Source organism: Ambystoma mexicanum, chromosome 12 (assembly GCF_040938575.1).
Source record: "Ambystoma mexicanum isolate Mex_15411 chromosome 12, UKY_AmexF1_1, whole genome shotgun sequence".
NCBI classification, from domain to species: Eukaryota; Metazoa; Chordata; class Amphibia; order Caudata; family Ambystomatidae; genus Ambystoma; species Ambystoma mexicanum.
Genome location: NC_090936.1, coordinates 1,236,079,766 through 1,236,102,490, shown reverse-complemented (window position 1 = coordinate 1,236,102,490; position 22,725 = coordinate 1,236,079,766). Strand labels below are relative to the sequence as shown.

Sequence of the window (22,725 nt, the reverse complement as noted above, 5' to 3'; positions counted from 1 at the left end):
CCATGGGCGAGACGGAACAGGATCTTGCTCCAAAGGTCCCACCGTTTTCCTGGTGAGTACTTACTTATGGCACAGATGGGACAAGACCGTACGTAATCCTCAATGTCGTGCCTAAGGTCGGGCCAGAAAAAGGAGCGACCTACAAGATCTGTCATGCCGGATTGTCCCCTGTGCCCTGCCACCTTACTGTCATGACACCATCATATGATCTTCCTGTGAAGGGGTCCAGTAGGAATGGGTTGGGGAGTGTACTGTTATTTGTAAACAGTTTTAATTGATATCAGCTTGAGACAGATCAGAACATATAAACAAGAGACTGGCTTAGCTGTGTTAAACTCACAGTTCATATTAATAATGGACTAGAAATTGTTTAGTTGTGTTTTAGTATGTTTGTTTTTAGTGATGAAATATTTGTTATAATTGAGTGATTTGATGGATTGTTTGAGTATGAATGTGGTATGGTTGAAGTGTGGTTTGTTGTGGTTTTAGATGGGAATGATGTATCTTATCAGTCCAATTATGAATTAGATGGATTGATTAATGAATTTATTGACACTTACATTGATGTATGTTTTTATAATTATGAGATCAGTTTTTTACAAGGATATGTTCTATACATGTTAATAAAAAATATTGAATTGTGATTGAGTGTCTACTGGGTTGAATTCAATTTGTTTCATCTCAGGATTTGGTTTTTTGAAAGACACGTTTTTTCATAGATGTTTCTTGCATTGTGAAGCTATGATGTTTATGTAGACAGGTGTATTGCACTGGGACTCACCACATAAACTCAACAGTACTCTGACCTTCAATGTTAATCTTTTCTATGCTCTATCCAGGCCAGGTCACAGTATTCAGATATTCCTGGTATCCCCTGTTACACTTGTGTTTTGGCGTCCAGTAGGAATGTACAGACGGTTGTTCCTGAATAACAGCCCTTCCTTCTCGTCATACCAGACTGTTGACTGCTTAGAAAGCGAAGGACGCTCAGACACCATCACATCCTTGACTTGTTATAGGAAGGTATTGACGTGGGCCAGAACCTTGTCCTTGGGAAACAACCGTTCCGTGGGATGATCGGTCTCGATGTCTATGGACCCTCTACGGGAAAGGGCATCTGGCAACGTGTTCTGCGTACCTGGGAGTAAGTTATCTAGACGTCGTACCATGCAAAAAAATACGCCCACCTGGCTTGTAGAGAGTTGACACACTCCATGGACTGTAAGACCCGAAGGTTCTTGTGATCAGTCCTGATGAGGAAGGGGTGATGACCGCCTTGCAGAAAGTGAAGCCACTCTTCGCAAGCTAGTTTCATCGCAAGGAGTTCTTTCTCCAAGACAGAGTAGTTGCGCTGACTCGCTGTGAGAGACCGAGAAAGGTAGGCTATAGGATGTTCCCTACCCTCAAACTCTTGTAGCAAGGCTGTTCCCCCCGATAGCAGCAGTGGAGGCGTCTGATTCAATGATGAAAGGCCGAGCCTGATCCAGTTGTCGTAAGATGTGAGCTGAACAGAACAGACTCTTGAGTTGCTTGAAACTGTTGTTAGCTGAAGTGTTCCAGCAGAAAGGCCCTGAGTCTTTCTTAAGAAGCGTGGTGATTGGCAGAACAACTTCAGAGAAACCAGGCACAAATCGTCTATAGAAATTGGCCAACCCGAGAAACCATTGGACTTCCTTGATGGAGGCTGGTGCCAGCCAGTCGTGTATGGCAGAGACCTTCTGTTTGTCCATGTTGAAACCCTGCTCAGACAAGATCAAACCCAAATAGGGAATACACGGAACTCCAAACACGCATTTCTCAGGCTTACCGAGAAGACTGTTGGCTTGTAGACGGTCAAGGACTTCTTGTACGTTTTTGTGATGCTCCTGTGGGTTGGCAGAGAAGACTAGTATATCATCGAGATAGATGATAACGGAGATGAACATAAGGTCTGAGAATGTTTTGTCCATAAACCGTTGGAAGACGGCGGGGGTGTTGACAAGGCTGAATGGCATCACCTTATATACATATAAGCCGAACGGTGTACACAAGGCTGTCTTCCATTCATCCCTGGAGTGAATCCTGAGAAGATGGTAAACATTTCTTAGGTCGAGCTTGGTAAACAACTTGGCCCCTTGAACTGCTTTGAGGATATCGTTAATGAAAGGCATAGGATAACAGTCACGAATGGTAACCTTGTTTAAACCTCTGTAATCAACACAGGGCCTGAGTGTGGCAGAATCACGTTTAGGGATGACAAACAGCAATGCCCTGGCTGGAGACTTGGAAGGCTGGATCAGACCATTTTGATGATTGGCATCAAGATAGTTCCGTAGTGCCTTTTTGTCTGCGTGAGAGAGTGAAAACATGCGTCCAAACTGAACCAATGCATAGGGTACAAGATCAATAGCACAATCCTCAGGACGGTGTGGTGGCAATTCCACTGGAATCCTTTCAGTAAATGATAATAATGATAATGATGTGTTATTTATATAGCGCCTTAATCCAAAGCGCCTTACAGAGCATATATTTACATACAATATCACCCAACCGAAATTGGTACTCATTTATTGACCTCAGAAGGATGAAAGGCTGAGTTGGCCTTGCCAAGATTCGAACCTGCGACCTGCAGATCACACTCAGATCGCAGCAGCGAGCGCTCAACCCGCTGAGCTATCTTACCGGCTTAAACACATGGTTGTAGTGTGACCATTCCGGGAGAAGAGAATGGACGCCAATGGGGCCGTCGGTTGCCAAGGTGTGTACCTTACTGTAGTTGGTAAGAGAGAGACAGTGTTGTTTACAATAGCTGGAATCAAAAGACAGCTGGTTGTCTGCCCAGTCGATGCAAGGGTTGTGTCTTCTGAGCCAGGTGATTCATAAAATGATGGGAAAATGGGCAGCTCAGAATATATCAAATCTGATTTGTTCTGTATATTGGAAAATGGTGACTAGGAAGTCTTCAGTGGTGTGTGCAATGGGACCTGACGAGAGGGGAGTACCATCCACCTCTTCGACCTTCTCACCCTCTTTGTGGGCGATTCTCCGTAGGCCCACCTTGTCTGCCCAACTGGTATCAACGAAGTTCCCGCTGCGCCACAGTCCAGCAGCGCCAGGGTCTCAATCTGTTGTTGGCCTATCCGGACTTGACCTGTTACGACCATCAAACGGAAATCTTCTTGTACATTGTGTTAAAATATGGAGAGGGAAACATAGGGACTGGGATTTGACTTCAACCCTCAGTAACCCGTCCCTACTAGAGCCGAGGGCGCTTGTTTCCCGATCGACGAGGAGGAACTTCAGTACAGTCTTTGAAGATATGCTTGTCGGAGCCACAGTAGGCACAAAGCCCCTTCTCTCTGCGGCGTCTTCTTTCTTCCGAAGAGAGGGGAACCCTGTTTGCACCTATCTACATCGGTTCATCTCTTGATGAAGGAGGAGCAGCAATGGGAGAGGGTGAGAAGTCGCTGAAGAGTAAACCGCCCCTTTGCCTTCTCCTTTCCATTCTTCTTTGCTGGAGGCCATATTCAATTTGACAGCAAGTCAGAAAACATGGGTGGCCTGGGGGAGTGAGAAAGCTCATCCTTTATCTCTTCCTTTAAACAGTGTCTGAAGATGGCAAACTGTGCCTGTTCAGGCCAACCGGCCTCTGCTGCCAAGGTCTTGAAAGTGGTGATGTACGAAAGGAGATCGGACGAGCATTGGCGGACGTCAAGAAGGTGCTCACAGGCCATGTAGGTTACCTCGGGGCGTTCAAACGTTTGTTTAAGAAGAGTTTGGAAACCCCCAAAATCGTGATGGATAGGGTTGGCATTGGTGACAAGAGGCGTAGCCCAGGCCAAAGCATTGCTTGTCATGTTTGATATCAAAAATCCCACCCGGGCGTGGTCTGTGGTGTAGGCATGAGGCCTGAATGTGCAATACACTGTACATGCATCCAGGAATTCTTTTAACTTCTTGGGCGTACCGTTGAATGGGCCTGAGGGTAATGCCATGGGGGTAATTCCACAGGATGTTGTTTGCATGTGGTAACCAATTGTCGGAGCATGGTATTTTCTTTCTTTAAAGTCTGTAGTTCCTGGGATAGACACCTGAACCACCACTAAGAGCTCTTGAACCTGCTCTGTGGTAGCCATTCCTACTTTCTGGTGTTGCAAACTGTCAAAAACCTGCTTATCCTCCCCCGACCCACGGCTGTCCTCTTCCTCCTCACCTGAGTTACATGACTTGGAGCTGTCCTGGACCAGATGTCGTTGTGAAAGGTAGTCCTTTTCTTTTTTCAGAGGAACTGACCTGCCTCGGGAATAAGCCACAGTGGCCACTTGTGAGCTGCAACCCTGTGGCCCCATTCCCAGAGCAGGCTTGAGGTGGGGAAAAAGCCAGAAAGACAGAAAAAAAAACCTTGGGAGAAGTTGAAGTGTAGAATTCGGGATGGCAGTATCACAAAAATACTTCAACAGGAAGGGTGTCCAGGTAGGATTTGCTAGATCCAAAGGTGAGTGTCCAAATGGAAGAGCAGGCAGACTAGCAGAATGTGCCCTGCGTCGGCTCCTGTGTGAGCAGACCAAAACAGACCGAAACGGCAGCAGAGAAGGCGTCGTGACCGAAGAAGCAGTCACAGAGAGCGAGACGTGGCAGAGGAGCCGCCCGAGGGGAGCCACAGGCAGAGAAACAAGAAGAGCACCTGTCTGATAAAGGAGCCCGTCGAGACAGGAAACAGAAAGATGGGAAGAGGAGAGAACGAAGGACCCAGAGCTGGAGAACCAGGAAGGTAAGAGAAGGGAGAGCCGCAGGAAGCGAGACCCGCTAAGAAGGCAGAAGACTGGCAGCGCCGGAAAGAAGAGGGCTTGAGAGGGTGTTCCGGTGCGGAACAAAAAGCAGAAATACACAACGGGTGTTAACCAAGAAAGGTGAAAGACCTAGCAGTTGCAACGCGCCGGCCGCTTGAGAGTACCTAGAATAAGTACCTCCCAGCGGCCCTCATGACAGATGGAAACTAGATGCTACTACCCAGTGTAGCGAAACGTGAAAGAGCAATCAATGGCGATGTATGCGCCACATGTGCCACAGGCGCCAATAGCCTGGGAGCATGACAACTGTTGCCACCATGAGTTCCTTACATGTAGTGTGAGGAGGGGGAAGTGACTCAATTGAAACAAATTGGGGAACCCTACAATTTCAAAAACTTAGTCAGAGAGCCTCTGACCTTTCCATCGCCACCAAGGAATCAATAGGATTTGATATCTGTAGCAATAGGAAAGCTATTATAACCGCTGGGAAAAGAGAAATGATTCCTACAGACTTGGTTTTGATACCCCCTCTGGGTGCTACATACGAATAGCCCCAACATCTGGCTTGGAATGGAAGTTCGGGGTAGATGTATTTGTGGGTGTTATTGACCCCGACTTTAGTGAAGACGTGGAGGTTCTCTTACAAAATCATGGCGAAGTCCCTTTTGAGGTATGCCTGGGGGACCAAATTGCGCAGGGAATTTTTGAAAGGGCTTTGTTCCCTCACTTCAAAGCAAGCGAACCAGATAAAACAGGAAGAGGCAACCTGGGCTTTGGCGAGGCTGGTAAATCTCTTAATGTCGAAGAAAGGAAAGGAGAAGAACCCACAATCTATCCCGACCTAGCCTTTTCCCAGCGAAATCATCCAGCCCTCGCTGACGCTTTTCTACAAGCAATCTCAGAAGAGGAAGGCATAGAAAAGGGAAGTCCTTTTCTCCTTAAAACTTGGACTACTTTACCGAAGAGAAACCTCCCCAGAAGGTTTTATAAAGACCCAACTAGCAATACCTAAAAGCCACCGAAAGGTTGTGCTAGAGATCGCATATTCCCATCTCACAGGAGGGCATTTGGGTCACGTTATAACCGAGGCGCATATTAGTGGGAAGTTTTAATGGCCAGGTATACATGCCAATATAAAAACTTTCATACAAACCTGCGAAATATGTCAGAAGACCAGCCCGCACATCCCAGTACCTGCCCCTCTGAATCTGCTGCCGATCATTCTAGAATTGGTATGGACATAATAGGACCTCTAGACACATCTAAATTGGGCAACAAGGATGTCCTGGTGATCGTAGATTATGCAACCCAATATCCAGAGGCATTCCCGATGCAAAATAATACCGCTCACCAGATCCTAAAACATCTTCTACTGTATTTTTATAGGGTCAGTTTTCCCAAAATAAATATTAACAGATCAAGGTTCGAATTTTATGAGTAAGCATATGGCCGAAGTCAAAGAGCTACTCCACATTACCACCATGGACCAGTAGAAAGATTGAATAAGACCTTGAAACGAATTCTACGGAAATTGGTAGACAAGGACGGGAAAGACTGGGATCGAATGATCCCATGGGCACTTTTTGCAGTGAGGAAAACCTCCCAAGCTTCCACTGGTTTCTCTGCCTTTGAGCTACTCTATGGAAGAGAACCGAGAGATGTCCTGGACATGCTCCGGGAACCCTGGGAAGAACGAGAGGAGGCTCTCAATCCAATATCACAAACTGCCTCTAGAATGCGAGAACACATGAAGGTGGTTCGGGACTTTGTTTTTACTCATATGGGAAAGGCCCAGAGCCAACAGAAGGCTTATTATGATAGAAAAGTAAATTTAAGATCTTTTTCTGTTGGACAAAAGCACTAGTCCTCTTACCCACCTCAGAGAACAAAAACGGATTGTGAGTGGCACGGACTTTACGAGGTAATAGAAAGAACGGGAACGTGCACGTATAAAATAGCCCAACCAGGCCGAAAACAGAAACCCAAATACTCCCCCCTCTCTCAGGCACATACCACTGAGACGTTGTAGCCATCATGTCAGTCTATGACATCCAAAACTGGATGCGACGTACCTGCTACGTCTAAACGATGACAAAACATCATCGGCTCGCACACCACACTCCGCAAAATGGATCCAGTTTACAAAGCCTTCAACATAGACGGAAACCTGATCCAAACCTCATACACAGCCAAAACCATGTGCATCTACCTAGACGTTACCCTCGAATTCTCACATCAAGTAAATTCCATTGCCTCCTCTGCTGCCTACACCGCCAAACTACTCATTGCCAGCAAGCCCTTCCTCACCACAACCAACCACCTCTCCATAGCCAGAGCCATCACCAGAGCCAAGCTGGACTACTGCAACACCCTCTTTGCAGGCACCTCTGAGTGAAACTTGTGCAAGTTGTAATCTATTCAAAACAATGCCCTCTGGGCGCCTTAGGCTTGTCCAAGCACGACCACATCTCAGATGCCAGAAAAGATGCCCACTTTCTATCGATCCGCTAGCAAATCAAATTCAAAACTCTGTCCATCGCACACCGGTGTCTCACCAAAACTCCCCCGGCTTACCTCTCACGTCGTGTGGAAAAATACACTTCGCCCCCCAAACCAACTAAGATCCACAAACTGCCACTTCCTCAGAGTATCTAGCTTCACTCGGAAGACTGCAGGAGGCTTGAGCTTTCCTGTCATTGCCGCAAAGCTCTGGAGCAATCTCCCCATCGCCCTGAGAAAAGAACCCTCCATTCTGGACCTTCAGGAAAAACCTGAAAACCTGGCTTTTCACCTAAGGCATCCTGCTCCAAAGATTCTTCACATTTACAACTTCTCCCAATTGGACAAACCACTTCCTTTATCGTATTATTTTATGAGGGTGCCGCCTGATACCAGATACCCCTTTTCTGCTCCCCACTGTACTTACCTTGTTTCCTCGCCCAATGTAACTAGTGCCTAGATACTCAAGCGTTCAGTGTGCTGTAACAAATGCAATAGATAAATACATTCCTCCAGTGAGACACATTGTGTCCCAGAAGAAACTCTTCAAATGCGACCCAGTGCGTCCCTGCATATCCCCCTCCAATATGACCCAGGGTGCCCCAGCAGAAACCCCTCCAATATGACCCAGTTTGCCTCAGTAGAAACCTGTCCATTGTGACCGATTGTGCCCCAGCAGAAACCTCTCCAGTGTGCCGTAGCATAGGTTGTGCCTACCTACAGGTCTGCAGCCCAGTATGTGCACCAACCTCTCAACTATGTGCAACATGGTCAACTTAGAGTACTGCATGGAAGGCAGGTAGAGGACGGGGGCAGACAAAATCATGGTTGAACTTGTGGGCTCCTGTTACTTGCTCATAAATTCTCAAAGGTTTCCTCAGTCTAGTTATTTATTGGATATATTGATTTTCATGTAATACTTGAATCTGTTATTTTTTCAGGGGAAATGCAGCAGCTGCTATTTGCCATTATCTTGTCCCGCAGGATCAGAGTATCTCGTAAGTATGAAACAGTTCATTTTGTAAAGTTGGGTTTTTGCACATCTTAAAATGCATCACAAGAGCATCACCTTGTCATGGGTCCAGAAACTCAAAGCGCTGGACTGTCCTTGTGGGAGTCAGTGTTCACCCTAGCCAGGTCTCATCAGTAGAGCTTCTGGCTAAGCCTTAGTGCAAAACCCTCTCGAGATGCTTTGATCAGCCCTAATATAGGACTTTTCTAAAAACAGGTTTTCTAGCCGTGACCACATCTTTAAACGCTTCTTAATGTATTCCTTACTTGACGTGTGGAAATGTAAAGCATAGCCTCGCTCCCTACCCATCTCCCAGACATTGGGCCTCATTACTGGTCCGGCGGTAACCGTGCCGATGCTACCAGCAGGTTGCCGCCGGACCCGTAGTGATTTACTGACACCAGATCTACTGATAACTCCGGGGGATTACAACCTCGGTAGTCCAGGAAGCCAGGCGCCGGGAAATCGGACTCTATGGGAATGGGGACCACGGATGCACCAGCACCATTAATAACGGTGCCGGTACTTCCGTGACAGTCTGCCTGACGACGGCGCTGTGCCCGGCAGGGTCAGACCTGTCGGGCACAGCGGCTCCGGCAGGCAGACTTGTAGTTTGCCTGTCTGGAAACAACAGTGCCGGTAGGCTTACCGGCTCCGTTGTTTCCGGACTAGCAAACTTATAATGAGGCCCATTGATTCTTTAACCGATACTCAATGTATTTCTTGCATGACGTGTGGAAATGTAAAGCACTGCCTCTCTCCCCACCCATCTTCCAGACATTGGGCCTCGTTAGGAGGCCGCCGGTATTTTTTTTGTCTTGCGCCCAGGAATGGGCAATAACCGGGTAATTACGACATTGCCGGACCCGTTATTTGCCCATTCCTGGGCTCCGAAAATATTCTTCCCCATTCCCAATTGAGCCCCATAGGGCTGAATGGGAATGGGGAGGTCGGATGCATCTAACATGCTGTGCTCACGCGTGCCTTTCTGCCTGCAAGGTGTCCGACCTGGCAGGCAGATAGGCACCCGCGAGCACAACTCATAGTTTGCCGGTCTGGGAAGTACAGTACTGGCATGCTTACCGGTACCGTAGTTCCCGGACGACAAACTTATAATGAGGCCCAATGTCTTCCTTGCATGATGTGTGGAAAGGTAAAGCAAAGCCTCGGCTCCCCACTGTAAGGAACTCATGGTGGCAACAGTAAAGACAGACACAAATGATCCCAGTTCAAGGGTGTTTATTAAACTGTAGAAATGGGTGAGAAGAACGCCTAATCTAAACCTAAATCTAAGATGGGAGCACACTACGACCATCAAATAATAATAAGGCAGTCCTGGTGGCGTCTTGTAAAATAAAAAGGGCCTTTACTAAAAAAAAACATGACCGCAAAGTTACACAATAGTGTGGGATAATGTTCATCAGAAAATAAACAAGTGTTCACAAAATGCTAAGTCAGGATGGTATAACTGGCGTCTCCCTTCCCCACATTTTTAGCACAGTACAAGGCGGGACTCTCGAGCACAGCACACTCCTGGCCTTCTCCAGCACGAGTTTACAGTTTTTTTTCCAATCCAAAATATCAGGGCCTTCTGTGGCCAAGTCTTTTACACCAATTCGATTGCCTCAGAGGGACTGATGTACTATTAACAACAAACAAAAAGCTCCTTTCAGTAATCTTCCCGTCGGGTGATTTCCTTTCACCCGTGGATCCCCCTCAACCGGGCTCCAATCCTCTTGGTAAGCTTGGCTTCCCTCAGTCGGGTTCACATTTTCCAGTTTCACACAGTTCACTTATTCGTAATACCTTGAGGGATTCATTTCTCTTCGTTTTGTCTAGCCCCCAGTCAGGCTTTCTCTCAAAACCCCAGTCAGGATTTCCATATTTATCGTTCATACAGCGTTTTCCCTAAACTGGGCGCACACGCCTGTTTCACACTGTCACAACTTTGGCAATGGGTTAAGGACTTTCAATTGTACAAGGGATTTTGGCTCGACCCTTGAATGACCACCTTAACTCTGTATGCCGGCCTTTCCTATGGCCTCTTGTTACTATATTATTCACAAGAAAAGGGGACCAGTCAGAGTCTTTCGAATGGACGCCCACTTGGCGCTGGACATCTCTGCAGCTGGTCTTTCCCTAGGTTTTAAAAGTTCAGTAGTACACAAGTTCTTTGTTCATAACAAGTTGCCGTTTGCAACCTTTGCTCAACACCGTCAGGTTTACTATAGGTTCTCCTTCCGACACACGCGGGCTGTGCTGACCTCCTTGTCGTTTCTTGTCTCTGGAGTTGAGGATGGTACCACTGTAGCAAGTGCACCTCCCCGCCTTGGTTATCAGTGCAATAGGGTCCTGTCCACTGTTCACATTTGTTAGACCACACGTCAGCTGTGGTTCCCGGTCTTATGATTCCTTTCACGGAGTAGTCTTTGCAGGCTTGGGTTGAAAAGGGCAAGGGCACTTCCCTCCGTGTTGTCCTTTCCTGTCTCGCTGCCTTTCTTCTCTGTTTGAACTGCCGTCCTGAATAGCTGCCTCCTTGTGCGTTTGTCCTTGTTCAAAGTGTGCTCTCGTGCTTCGCCTTTTATCCCTGTGGGGAAGGGAAAGGGCCATCAGGTGTGTGTATTTATTGTCAATTGCCAGACTATTCCTGATTATTGTGTTAGGACACTACAGGTAAATGGCTCTGATGTTAGTCTGTTGTCTTTCACAGTATAAGAAAATGTTTGTCTCCGAAAAGGGGGTGGGTAGAGCTTCTAAGTATTCTATGGGGTAGGATGGGGAAAAGGTTTCATAAGGAAGGGGGTACCGCATCTCACCCGTCGGTGTCCCACTTCCACTCCCAAAGACCCCCATCCAGGGGATCCTCCCCCACTGGTCCACCCCCAGGAACTGGATCCAATAGCGATGGCCGTGTCCTGGCCACCTGGATGTCAGATCTCCAGGGATTAGCGGGTGAGACACCTTCAGCTTTCTCACATATCCTTTCTCCATGCGATGTAGCCGCAGCTGTTTCACAGGGGAACCGGGAAAGGAAGTCTACCTTCCCCCGTTCTTTTCCTTTTTGGTGTTCCACAGTGAAGCAGTATGGTTGTATTTCTAGAAACCATCGTATGACCCCAGGGTCGGAATCTTTGTGTTGGCTAATCCAAACTAGTGGCGAATGGTCTGTAACAAGTATGAACTTTCTTCCTTATAGGTAAAATCTAAGATGGATAATGGCCCACTTGATGGCCAGGGCCTCTAGTTCCAACACAGAGTAACTATTTTCACGTGGGAAGAGCTTGCGACTTGCAATTAATAAGGGGTGTTTTAATCCTTTGTAAACCTAGGACAGTACTGCTCTTAACCCTGTGAGGGAGGCATCTGTCTGTAATATAAACTCTTTAGAGAAGTCGACTAACTTCAGGATTAGGTTCTGGCACAGAGTTTGTTTTAGGGTGTTATAACATACATCATCCTCCTCATTCCAAAGTTTCTAGGGTTCGGCATTCTTGAGTTTATCTGTCAGCCTAGCTGTTTTGTCTGAAAAGTAAGGGATAAACCTACAGTAATATTCTATTAACCCGAGAAAGGATCTAAGATCTCTTTTGGTCTTGGGTGTTGGTGTATCTAGGACAGCTTTCATCTTCTCATATTGAGGCTGTACATTCCCATTCTTTACAAAGAAGCCGCGGTATTTTACAGCTGACTGTGCCAGACTGCATTTAGCTGTATTAGCAGTTAGACCGTGTTAGGCAGAAACCTGTGCAGTTCCCTTAGGGACCAATGCAAAAGATTTAGGACTACAGGTGGTTGGCAGGAAACCCAATTGGTAGCAGTCTGTACCACCCAGATTTACCTGGTAGCTGTGGCTGAGCGGTCAGACTTCTCTCAAGATGAGTTAGGCAGTATATAGAGTATACACAATAGGTACAGAGATACATTAGCACAAGCAAACACTGATCAGAGCTTTGGTGTAAAAGTATATTATTTATTTATTTAAAGATACACTTGTAAATTACACTAGCACAAAGAGGTAAGTAAATTCAGCACACAGTCACTATTATATATATATATACAACCCTAATTGCTTATTAGACAAGTCTTAATGAGAAACACCACTTATATTCAGACAGAGGTGAGCGCTTAGCATAAGATGGCACTCTAATAAGTTATTAAAAAGGGATGGAAAAAGGCAGAGTTATGAAGCACACAAATTTCAATACTTTTCAAAGAACCACAGGGAGGCAGGTTGGGCAAAGTCTACTGGAGAGCAAGGAAGGTCAAATGCCAGGCCCACTCTTAGAGAGAGCAAGCGAAATTTGTCCAGGATCACACAGTGGGGTTATGCCCAAAGAGTCTTGTAGATAGTTCGCACACAAAGAATGAAATTAAAGTCAGGAAAAGTTAGCTAGGTTGTCCCAGGCCATCCCAGGTTAGAAAGTTGAGGCTTTACTGTCACCCCGAACGATCTGTCGCGAGGGGAGCCAGGCGGGACACAGTACCATAAGTGGGAAGGACGCTCCAGCGGGGGCAGTTGTCCCTGGCAGCGGATGCAAGCCAGTGTTTCGTCCAGAGGAAGAGGAGGTCTCGACGTGGAGGAAAGATGAAGGTCGTTGCTCTGCCAGGGAAGAAACCAGCCGTGGAGTTCTTCGGTTAAAAGGTACTACCCTTCTATTTGCGGTAGTGGTAAACCGTGGTATTCTGGTTGCCGGGGTGCTTGGCACGGGCAAGGCGGCCACGAGATGCTCCAGGAAGGCAGAAAGAAGGCAAAACTGGTTATCCCCACCAGTCAAAGGAAGAAGACTCTCCGGACTGGAGATCTCCTCTGTCGTCGGGAAAAGTGGTGAGACGGTTCAGCAGGGCTCCACCGGTGGTGTCGTCGTTGCAGGTTGGCTCAGCTTCTCCCTCCTCGGATTCTTAGGTCCTGTGGTGACTTCTGAAGTTCCAGTCCCAAAAGCCCTGCTTTTATGCAGTAAACCCCCATTCATTCAGCCTAGCTGTCAATCCAACATGCTAAGTGGTGAGCCGGCCGGCTCACCACTTGGACCAATCACACAAGAGTGCGACTTGAGTTGCCAAGGCAACTCAGTCCAGGGTGTCTAAACCCCCTCCCATAGCCCCTGTGGTACCCAGACATAGTGGCACCACTTTTGGAGGCTTCTGTGGAGAAGCCCGCCAAAAAGTGGAACAAAGGGCTCGACTTGGGTTGGAGTCACAGAAGAAAACACAAACGCCATTTTAGAATCGAGTTCTGGCAAAAAATACCAACCGGTGAATTAATATTAAATAAATAAACCGGCGGTATGTTCGAGGCTATAGGAATTAAATAATTAAAGTTGGTAGCCTCCAACAATGGGAAAATCCCATAGAGATATATTTGCGGTCGAATATAAAAAGTAGTATCCACTGCCACCACCCAAAACTCGATCAGAGGGGACGGAGACGTGCCGCCTCGAACAACAGACCCCGGGGCAATCGAATTGCCCCGACCAGTACGTCCACAATATGATGGTTTGTACTGGTTTCTGTTCATAATTTGGGACTAGTAAAGCCAATGGTGACTTTACATGCCCTGGGAGATAGTAGTCAGTCCCAGGGTATGGAGTCTATGTTTGGGGGTCGCTACGACACCCCTGGGTTACGGCACGGAGGGTGCTGTGTAACCCACATCAAAAACACATGAAACCCTATGGTGTAAAGGACCCCATAGCCCATAAAACACATGGAAAGACAAAGGAACACCTCAAATCATGTCTAAGAGTGGGAGTAAAAGAGTCTCACTCTTAGCAGGAGAAAGAAATAAACCCCAAAAATCCAGCAAAGCTGCTGGGGGACTCACTAGGTTTGGGAAATTAGCCTTTACAGTGAATTCTCCCTAACAGGCCGGCCTCTCTGAGGACTTTCATGATGGTATAAATATGGAAGAGATGGTCCATCCAGGTCTTACTATAAATGGCGATATTGTCAATACAAGCCCCACAGAAATCAGAATAGGGTTGCAGGATTGCATCCATGAGGAGCTAGAAAGTGGGTGGCGTGCTGTGTAAGCCAAAAGGGAGCACTTTGAATTGAAACAGTCCTAGGGGCGTTAAAAACGCTGTCTTTTCCTTATCTGGCCCATGCACTGGAACTTGTCAGTACCCTTTGGTTAAGTCTAGGGTGGATAAAAGATGTCTCCCCCGAGTTTATCAATTAGGTCATCGATGCGTGGCATGGTATAGGCATCGAAGTCAGAAATGGAATTTACTTGACAGAAATCTAGGCAGTCTCTCCAGTAACGGTCAGGTTTAGTGACCAACACGATAGGAGAGGAACATGGACTTGATGAAGGCTCGATAATAATGGCTTTTAACATTTTATTGACTTCCTCAATCACTATCTGTTTGCGGGCTTCTGGGAGTTTATATGGTTTTAAATGAACGCTTTTACCCTTAGGTATTCTAATATAGTAGTATGTGCCTTTTACTCTTCCTTGTTTTACTGAGAATACATCGGGAAATGAGGTAACTACATTTTTAGATCTTCTTGTTGTTGGAAGGATAGCTCTGGAGGAATTCATTCAAAGTTGTCTACCTCTTCTGAAACAAGACAGGCTAATACTTTGGCATGGGTGGCTGACGGGTTCTCTTTCCACTCCTTCAAGAGATTTACGTGATACAAATGGACCTTCTGTTTCCTGTCCCGTTGGGCTACCTTATAAGTACCCGTTCGTTCTAATATCTCATAGGGACCATGCCACTTAGAGACAAGTTTGTTTTCTGATGTGGGTAGGAGGACCAGTACTTTCTGTCCTATAGAGAATGATCTTAAGCTCACCTTTTTGTCGTAAGGAGATTTTTGTTGGCTCTGGGCCTTTTCCATATGAGTACAGACTAGATCTCGAAACAATTTCATATGTTCTCGCATTCTGGTGGCGGTTTGTGGGATGGGAATGGGAGCCTCTTCTCCTTCTTCCCAGGTTTCCCAGACCATATCTAGGACATCGCTAGGCTCTCTACCAGAGAGCTGTTCAAAAGGTGAGAAACCTGTGGATGTCTGAGGGGTTTTCCTTCTGCAAATAGTGCCCAAGGGATCATTTGGTCCCAGTCTTTCCCGTCCTCATCTACCAATTTCCGTAGAATTAACTTCAGAGTTTTAGTGAATCTTTCTACCAAGCCAGTGGTTTGGGAATGGTACACAGAGGTCCGCAAGGTGGTGATATAGAGTATTTCTTTGACTTCTGCCATAAGCTTACTCATGAAATTCAAACCCTGGTCGGTTAGTATTTCCTTGGGAAAGCCGACCCTGGAAAAATATGGTAGGTGGTGTTTAAGGGTTTACTTTGTGGTATTATTTCGCATTGGGAATGTTCAAGATATTGGGTTGCATAGTCCACGATCACAAGGACATATTTGTTGCCTAGTCTGGATGTTTCTAGAGGTCCGATTATGTCCCTTCCGATCCTTGAAAAAGGAACTTCTATGATCGGCAATGGGTTCAGAGGGGCAGGTAATGGGATGTGTGTGCTGGTCTTTTGACATTTTTCGCATGTTTGGGTAAAGGTTTTTATATCAGCGCGAATACCTGGCCAGTAAAACTTCCCATTAATATGTGCCTGGGTTTTAATTGTCCTAAATGCCCCCCGGTCAGATGCAAATGCGCAATCTCCAGTACCTCCTTTCGGTGGGTCTTGGGTATTACCAACTGTGTCTTTACTAAACCATCTGTAGATGTCTCTCTTCTATAAAGTAACCCTTCTTTTAGGAAGAAAAAGGGGGTTCCTTTCTCTATACCTTCTCCTTCTGGAATAGCTTGTACAAAAGCTTCAGAGAGAACTGGATCATTTTGCTGAGCGAAGGCGAGGTCGGGATAGATGGTAGGCTCGTCTCCCTTTCTTTCTTTGATGTTACAAGACTTATTAGCTTCCCCAAAGCCTAAGGTACCTCTCTCTGTTTAGTCTGGTTCACTTTCTTTAAACTGAGGAAATAAAGCCCTTTCCAATATTGCTTGAGCGATTTGATCTCCACGACATACTTCAAAGGGGATCTCACCATGATTCTTTAAGAGAACCTTTGGATCTCCCCCGGAAGTCGGGATCGATGACGCCTACTAAAACTTCTATACAGAACTTCCACGCTAGGCCAGATTTTGGGGCCAATCTTATGTAACACCCTGATGGGGTATTAAAACCAGGTCTGTAGGAATCATTCCTCTTTTCCCAGGGGGGATATTAGCTTCCCTACAGCTACAGATATCAAAACCTATTGATTCCTTGGTGGCAACAGAAGGGTTAGAAGCTCTCTGACTAATTTTTTGAAATTGTACGGTTCCTCAATTAGTTTCAATTGAGTCACATCCCACGTCTGTCACCATATGTAAAGAATTCATGGTGGTAACAGTAAAGACAGACACACGTGATCACAGTTCAAGGGTGTTTATTAAACTGTAGAAATGGGTGAGAAGAACGCCTAATCTAAACCTAAATCTAAGATGGGAGCAAACTACGACCATCAAATAATAATAAGGCAGTCCTAGTGGCGTCTTGTCAAATAAAAAGGGCCTATACTAAATAAAAATATTGCCGATCCTTACTGCTAAGTTACAAAATAGTGTGGGATAATGTTCACCAGAAAAGAAAGAAGTGTTCAAAAAATGATAAGTCAGGATGGTATAACTGGGGTCTCCCTTCCCCACGTTTTTAGCACGGGACAAGGCGGGACTCTCGAGCACAGCACATTCCTGGGCTTCTCCAGCACGAGTTCACAGTTTGTTTCCAAAATATCAGGGCCTTCTGTGGCCAAGTCTCTTTTACACCAAGTCGATTGCCTCAGAGGGCCAGATGTAGTATTAACAACAAATAAAATGTTCCTTTCAGTAATCTTCCCGTCTGGTGATTTCCTTTCACCTGTGAATCCCCCTCAACCGGGCTCCGATGCCTTTTAGTTGGGTTCACATATGGCAGTTTCACACAGTTCACTTTATTCATATTGATATTGATATTGATATTTTATTTCTATCGCGCTCGTACACAAGTGTTTCAGAGCGCGACAAGGCAAGGGAGGGGAACAGGGGAAAACAAAACAGCGATCTTACTAGGCCCAGTGACATTGAGAACGCGCAAGTGCATGGGAGAGGGGGAGGGGAAACGTGCATGGAAGGGGGAGAAGTGGAAAGTGCGAAGCAGAGGAGAAACAGATAAATAACAATAATAAATAATAAAGGCAACAAACAGTGGTAATGCAACCAGCAATTTGCAAGTCCTAGGTTTAAGGCAGCAGACAGGGCAGGTCTAATAAGTGCAGGAAGAAAACAGGGGGAGCTCTATGGGTACAGATACAGACCCCAGTGCAAGGGGTGGCCCGGAGGCAGTGAGGGAGGGTGGAAGGGTGAGCAGGTACCTGGGCCCGAAGGACAGAGGCTGGTCAGGTGCACAGTGCCAAGAGAGAACAGATCAGCAGTAGAGAGGGGGAGCGAAGGCAGAAGAAAAGAGGAAGGTCTTGAGGTGCTTCCGGAACCGGAGATGGTTCTCCTCAAGTTTTAGAGTGGCAGGGAGGCTGTTCCAGAGGGAGGCCCCAGCTGAAGACAGAGATCTACCCCCAGCTAGTTTCTTTGAAAAACGACTGACCGTGAGGGAGTTGGAGGTAGAGGAGCGAAGAGCTCGAGAGGGTAGGTATTTGCGGAGGGATAGCTGAAGGTATTTTGGACCCAAGCCCCAGAAAGCCTTGTGGACAATGCAGAGGGTTTTGAATTGAATCCTTGCATCCACTGGGAGCCAGTGGAGAGATTTCAGAGCTGGAGAGATACGATCCCAGGGCTTGAGGACAAGGACAAGTCTTGCAGTCCTGTTCTGGATTAGTGGCAGAGGGCGGAGAGTAGAGGCAGGTAGATTTAGAAAGAGGCTGTTACAATAGTCCAAGCTAGAGAGAACCAGAGCTTGGTATACCATGAGCTTCAGTGGGAAGGAGAGGAAAGGCAGAGTACTTTTTAGAGACCTCAGAGATGTGAGCGGAGAAGGAAAGGGTGGAGTCAAAGATGACCCTGAGGTTCTTAGCCTCGCAGGTGGGGGTAGGAGGAGGGCCAAGGGAGGCCGGCCAGAGAGTGAGGGGAAAGGATGGTGAAGGTGTGCCGATGAGGAGGATCTCCATCTTGCTGGCATTCAGACAAAGATCATTGGCGGAACACCAATCTTGAATGACAGTTAGGCAATCAGAGATGAGAGAGGGAGAGGAGGTGACAGAGGGCAGCCTGAAAATGAGTTGAGTGTCGTCAGCGCAGCACTGGAAATTTGAGCAGAAAGTGGCAATGAAGTAGGCAAGAGTTGCCAGGTATTGGTTGAAAAGCCAAGGTGAGAGGTTAGACCCCTGGGGAACACCAAGGGTAGAGAGGAAGATAGATGATAGGAAGGACCCAAGTTGGACATGGGAGGGTCGGTCTGAGAGGAAAGAGGTCAGCCAGGCCAGAGCCTGTTCAGTGATGCCCAGGTTTTCACGGAGACGGTTGAGCAGGATGGTATGGTTGACCGTGTCAAAGGCAGAAGAGAGATCGAGGAGGATGAGGACAGAGGGAATGTTAGAGTTAAGGTTGGAGAGCAGATCTTCACGAATTTTCAGGAGAGCAGTTTCCATGCTTCTGGCAGCTCTGAAGCCAGACTGGTGGTCATGGAGACAGCCAACAGAATTGGAATGAAGGTTAAGCTGAGAGATGGCCAACTTTTCCAGGAGTTTGCCAAGAAAGGGAGTAATTGAAATTGGGCGATAGTTAGCTGGACAAGAAGGATCAGCTGTGGGTTACTTGAGAAGAGGATGCACAAAGGAGTGCTTCAGAGGGGAGGGAAAGGATCCCGAGGCAAAGAAGTGGTTGCAAAAGTCAGCAAGGGCCGGAGCAAGGGTGTCAATGTGGTCCTTGATGGTTTTAGAGGAACAGGGATGAACCTGTTTTGACTAGGCTTTCATAGATCGGACTTGTCTGGCAACCTCGTAGACAATAATATCTTGTGGGATTCACTTCCCTTAGCTTTTTCTAGCCCCCAGTCAGGCTTTCTCTTAAGCCCCAGTCAGGCTTTCCACATTTATTGTTCGTACAGCGTTTCCTTCAGCCGGGTGCACATGCTTGTTTCACAATGTCAAAACTTTGGTAATGGGTTAAAGACTTTCGATTGTACAAGGGATTTTGGCGCGACCCTTGTATGACCACCTTAACTTTTTATGTCGGCCTTTCCTACGGCCTGTTATTACTATAATGTTCACAAGAAAAGGGTTCCAGTCAGATTCGAATGGACGCCCACGTGGTGCCAGACCACTCTGCAGCTGGTATTTCCCTGGGCTTTAAAATGTTCACTAGCACACAAGTTAATTCTTTGTTCATAACAAGTTGCCGTTTGCAACCTTCGCTCAACACCGTCCTGTTTACTATCGATTCTCCCTCCCACTCACCGGCTGTGCCGCCTTGTTGTTTCTTGTCTCTGGAGTCAAGGCCGGTACTACGGTTGCAAGTGTGCCTCCCTGCCTTGCTTATCAGTGCGGGAGGGTCCTGTGCACCGTTGGCATCTGTTACACCACATGTAAGCTGTAGTTCCCGGTCTTATGATTCCGTTCACGGAGGCTTTCCAGGTTTGGGTCGAAAAGGGCAAGGGCACTTCCCTCCTTGTTGTCCTTTACGGTCTTGCTGCTTTTCTTCTCCGTTTGAACTGCCGTGCCTGGAATAGCTTCTTCCTTGTGCATTTGTCCTTCCTTTAAGTGTGCTCTTGTTCTCCGCCTTTTATCCCTGTGGGGACGGGAAAGGGCCATCAGGTGTGTGTGTAGTTATTGTCAATTGCCTGACTCTGCCTGACCTTTGTGTTGGGAGAAGTCAGGTAAACAGCTCAGGTGTCAGTCCATTGACTTCCACAGTGTAAGAAAGTGTTCATGTCGGAAAAGGGGCAGGGGTAGATCTTCTAAGTATCCTATTGGGTAGGATGGGGAAAAGGTATTATAAGGAAGGGGGAACTGTGTCTGACCCGTCGGTGTCCCACTTCCACTCCCCTAAAACCCCCCATCCAGGTCCACCCCCAGGAACTGGATCCAATAGCGATGGCTGTGTCCTGGCCACCTATATGACAGATCTATGGGGACTAGCGGGTGCGACAACTTCAGGTTTTTCACAAGACATTGAGAATTTTGAATATTACGAATGAGGAGATTGTGATTGAAAGGCGGTAGTGAAATCGAATGAGGGGTGTCAAGAGAAAAGCAAAGGAAAGTGAATCCCAGTCTGTGAAGAAGATAAGTGAACTACATTGTGATGACAAGTATGAACCCAACTGAGGGATATCCACAGTGAGTGGTTGGTCTGAGCCCGACTGAGGGAGGCTCACCGCTGAGAGTAGGATTGGAGCCTGGCTGCGGGGATCCTAGGGTGAAGGGTTGGTTTTTTTGGCATTTCAGGCCCTCTGAAGTAAGAGACTTTGCATGAGAAGAGACTTGGGCACAAAAGGCCCTGATATTGAGAAAAGGAACTGTAGACGCGTGGCAGAGAAGCCCAGGAGTGTGCTGTGCTTGACAGACCCACCTTGTCCCGTGCTAAAAACGTGGCGATGGGAGACCCCGGCCATAACATCCTGACTTATCATTTTGTGAACACTTCTTTCTTTTCTTGTGAATATTATCCCGCACTATTTTGTAGCATAGCGGTAAGGATTGGCAATACGTTTTTTTAGTATAGGCCCTTTTTATATGACTAGACTCCACTATGACTGTATTTTTATTATTTGATGGTCGTTACTTGCTCCCATCTTAGGTTTAGGTTTAGATTAGACGTCTATCTCACCCATTTTACAGTTTAATAAACACCCCTGGACTGTGATCACTTATGTTTGTCTTACTTTGATACTATGCCTTCCTTACACTTGCCACAAAAAAAGGACCTGAAGAAAATGGCATTGGCAGCCCCGTTCTTGCATCCCAATGATGTTGTCTTGGCACGAGGCAGAACCAAGAAGAGCAAATGGTCGATGACAGAGTTGAATGTTGCCATCTACTTGTTGAAAAAAGATTTCCGGGTGTGGTTGAAGTGTACGAAAAGAAGTAGTGGAACTATGTTCCCTGCTGGCCTGCACCCAAAAACCCCATCACCACGCCCTTCCCAAACACATTACAAACCCCCAAACACTTGCACCTGCTGTTTAAGGGAACATTTGGTGCATTTCACTGAAAGTGCAAGTTTCAACTTCTTCCTGCACCTTCATTTTAAAATGAAACCTTTCCGGAATGCTTTCTCTTTAAAATAAAAGTATAGGAAGAGTAAAACTTAATTTTACAAAGTAGAGAAGCATCACTCCCAAACGCTCCCGCTCACTTCGACCACTGGCTTCCGGTGCCGACTGAATCGACTGGGCTATTTGAAAGATGAGGATTCCATGAGAGGAATTGTGTACACCCAGAAAGAACGTTAGCGAAGGTAAGTCATTTTCTCATCATGCTTGCATAGTGCTGGTTTGCGCCACGCAGACCCGAGCTACTGTGAGGGAGGCTAGGGTGCAAGTGGCATCACCCTATCCTAGCTCCTTTTCCGAAGCAACAGGCACCAGGACTTCGGAACATCCTCACAGTGCTCTTAAATATCCAGTCCCCAGGGTGGGACCTCTGGAATGTGAAATCACGTTTGCTCTGCTCCATGTACCTGAAGTGACTGTGCTCGGGGTATGAGCCCCACAGTTCCTTTACTGATGCCACAGGTTCCGGGACACAACCATTAAATTTCCAGCCCCCAGAATGAGACCTCGGAAACTTTTAATCATACTTGCCTAGCTGCAGGTTGAGCCACTCTTACCTGAGGAATTTCGAGGGCGCCTTCCATGGAGATGACAGTGCTTAGGGGATAGTTCTCACCACCTACCCTGAGCCCAAGAGTTCATTTTCCATCACCAAGGTAGCAGGTCTTTGGAGCATGCTCAGAGTCTTGGGCTCTAGTGATGCAAGTCTCAATTTCAACTTTGTAGGTTGAATTTCATTAGGATTTTAAAAATGTTTCACCAGAACATGTTGATAAAGGCTTTGCCTGATGCCTTCATATATTGTAGCCAAGTAATTTGTGCTTCTTTTTCTGCAGTCAAAAAGATTTACTTGCTCGTACTTAGACTATCGAAGAGGGAGGAAAGTGATGCATCTTGGATGTCAGGCGAGATGCGCCCAAACCATTATTGTAAGTATACAGCTTCAGCTTTTGTCTGGTTTCAGCAAACATTGTCACAAATATATGTCCTGCAGTTTCATTCTTGAGGTTGTGTTGACATCAAAGATTTCACGCATGATTTCAAATTCCGTGATGAGTATATTTCTCCAGAAACACATTTGCCCATTTGAGAGCATCAGTCTTTAATTGTGCATTCATCACTGATCCTTACACACTTTATGCATGCAGGCGCTATTGCTGGTTTCATAAACTCTACACCATCACACACCTTGTCTATAGCTATAGAGTAGCACCAGGTCCGGTCTCTCCAGCCTC

At 46.7% G+C, this 22,725-nt stretch overlaps 1 protein-coding gene across 1 annotated transcript in view; it reads left to right on the top strand.

The window, feature by feature from the left end:
- The window catches only part of STAB2 (stabilin 2), a 1,783,079-nt gene that overhangs the window by 789,468 nt on the left and 970,886 nt on the right, over nt 1-22,725 (top strand). The window contains exons 36-37 of the mRNA XM_069629923.1: nt 8,210-8,266; nt 22,327-22,419. Of these exons, the coding sequence (XP_069486024.1) occupies nt 8,210-8,266; nt 22,327-22,419 (150 nt within the window). The remainder of the gene's footprint in view (nt 1-8,209; nt 8,267-22,326; nt 22,420-22,725) is intronic.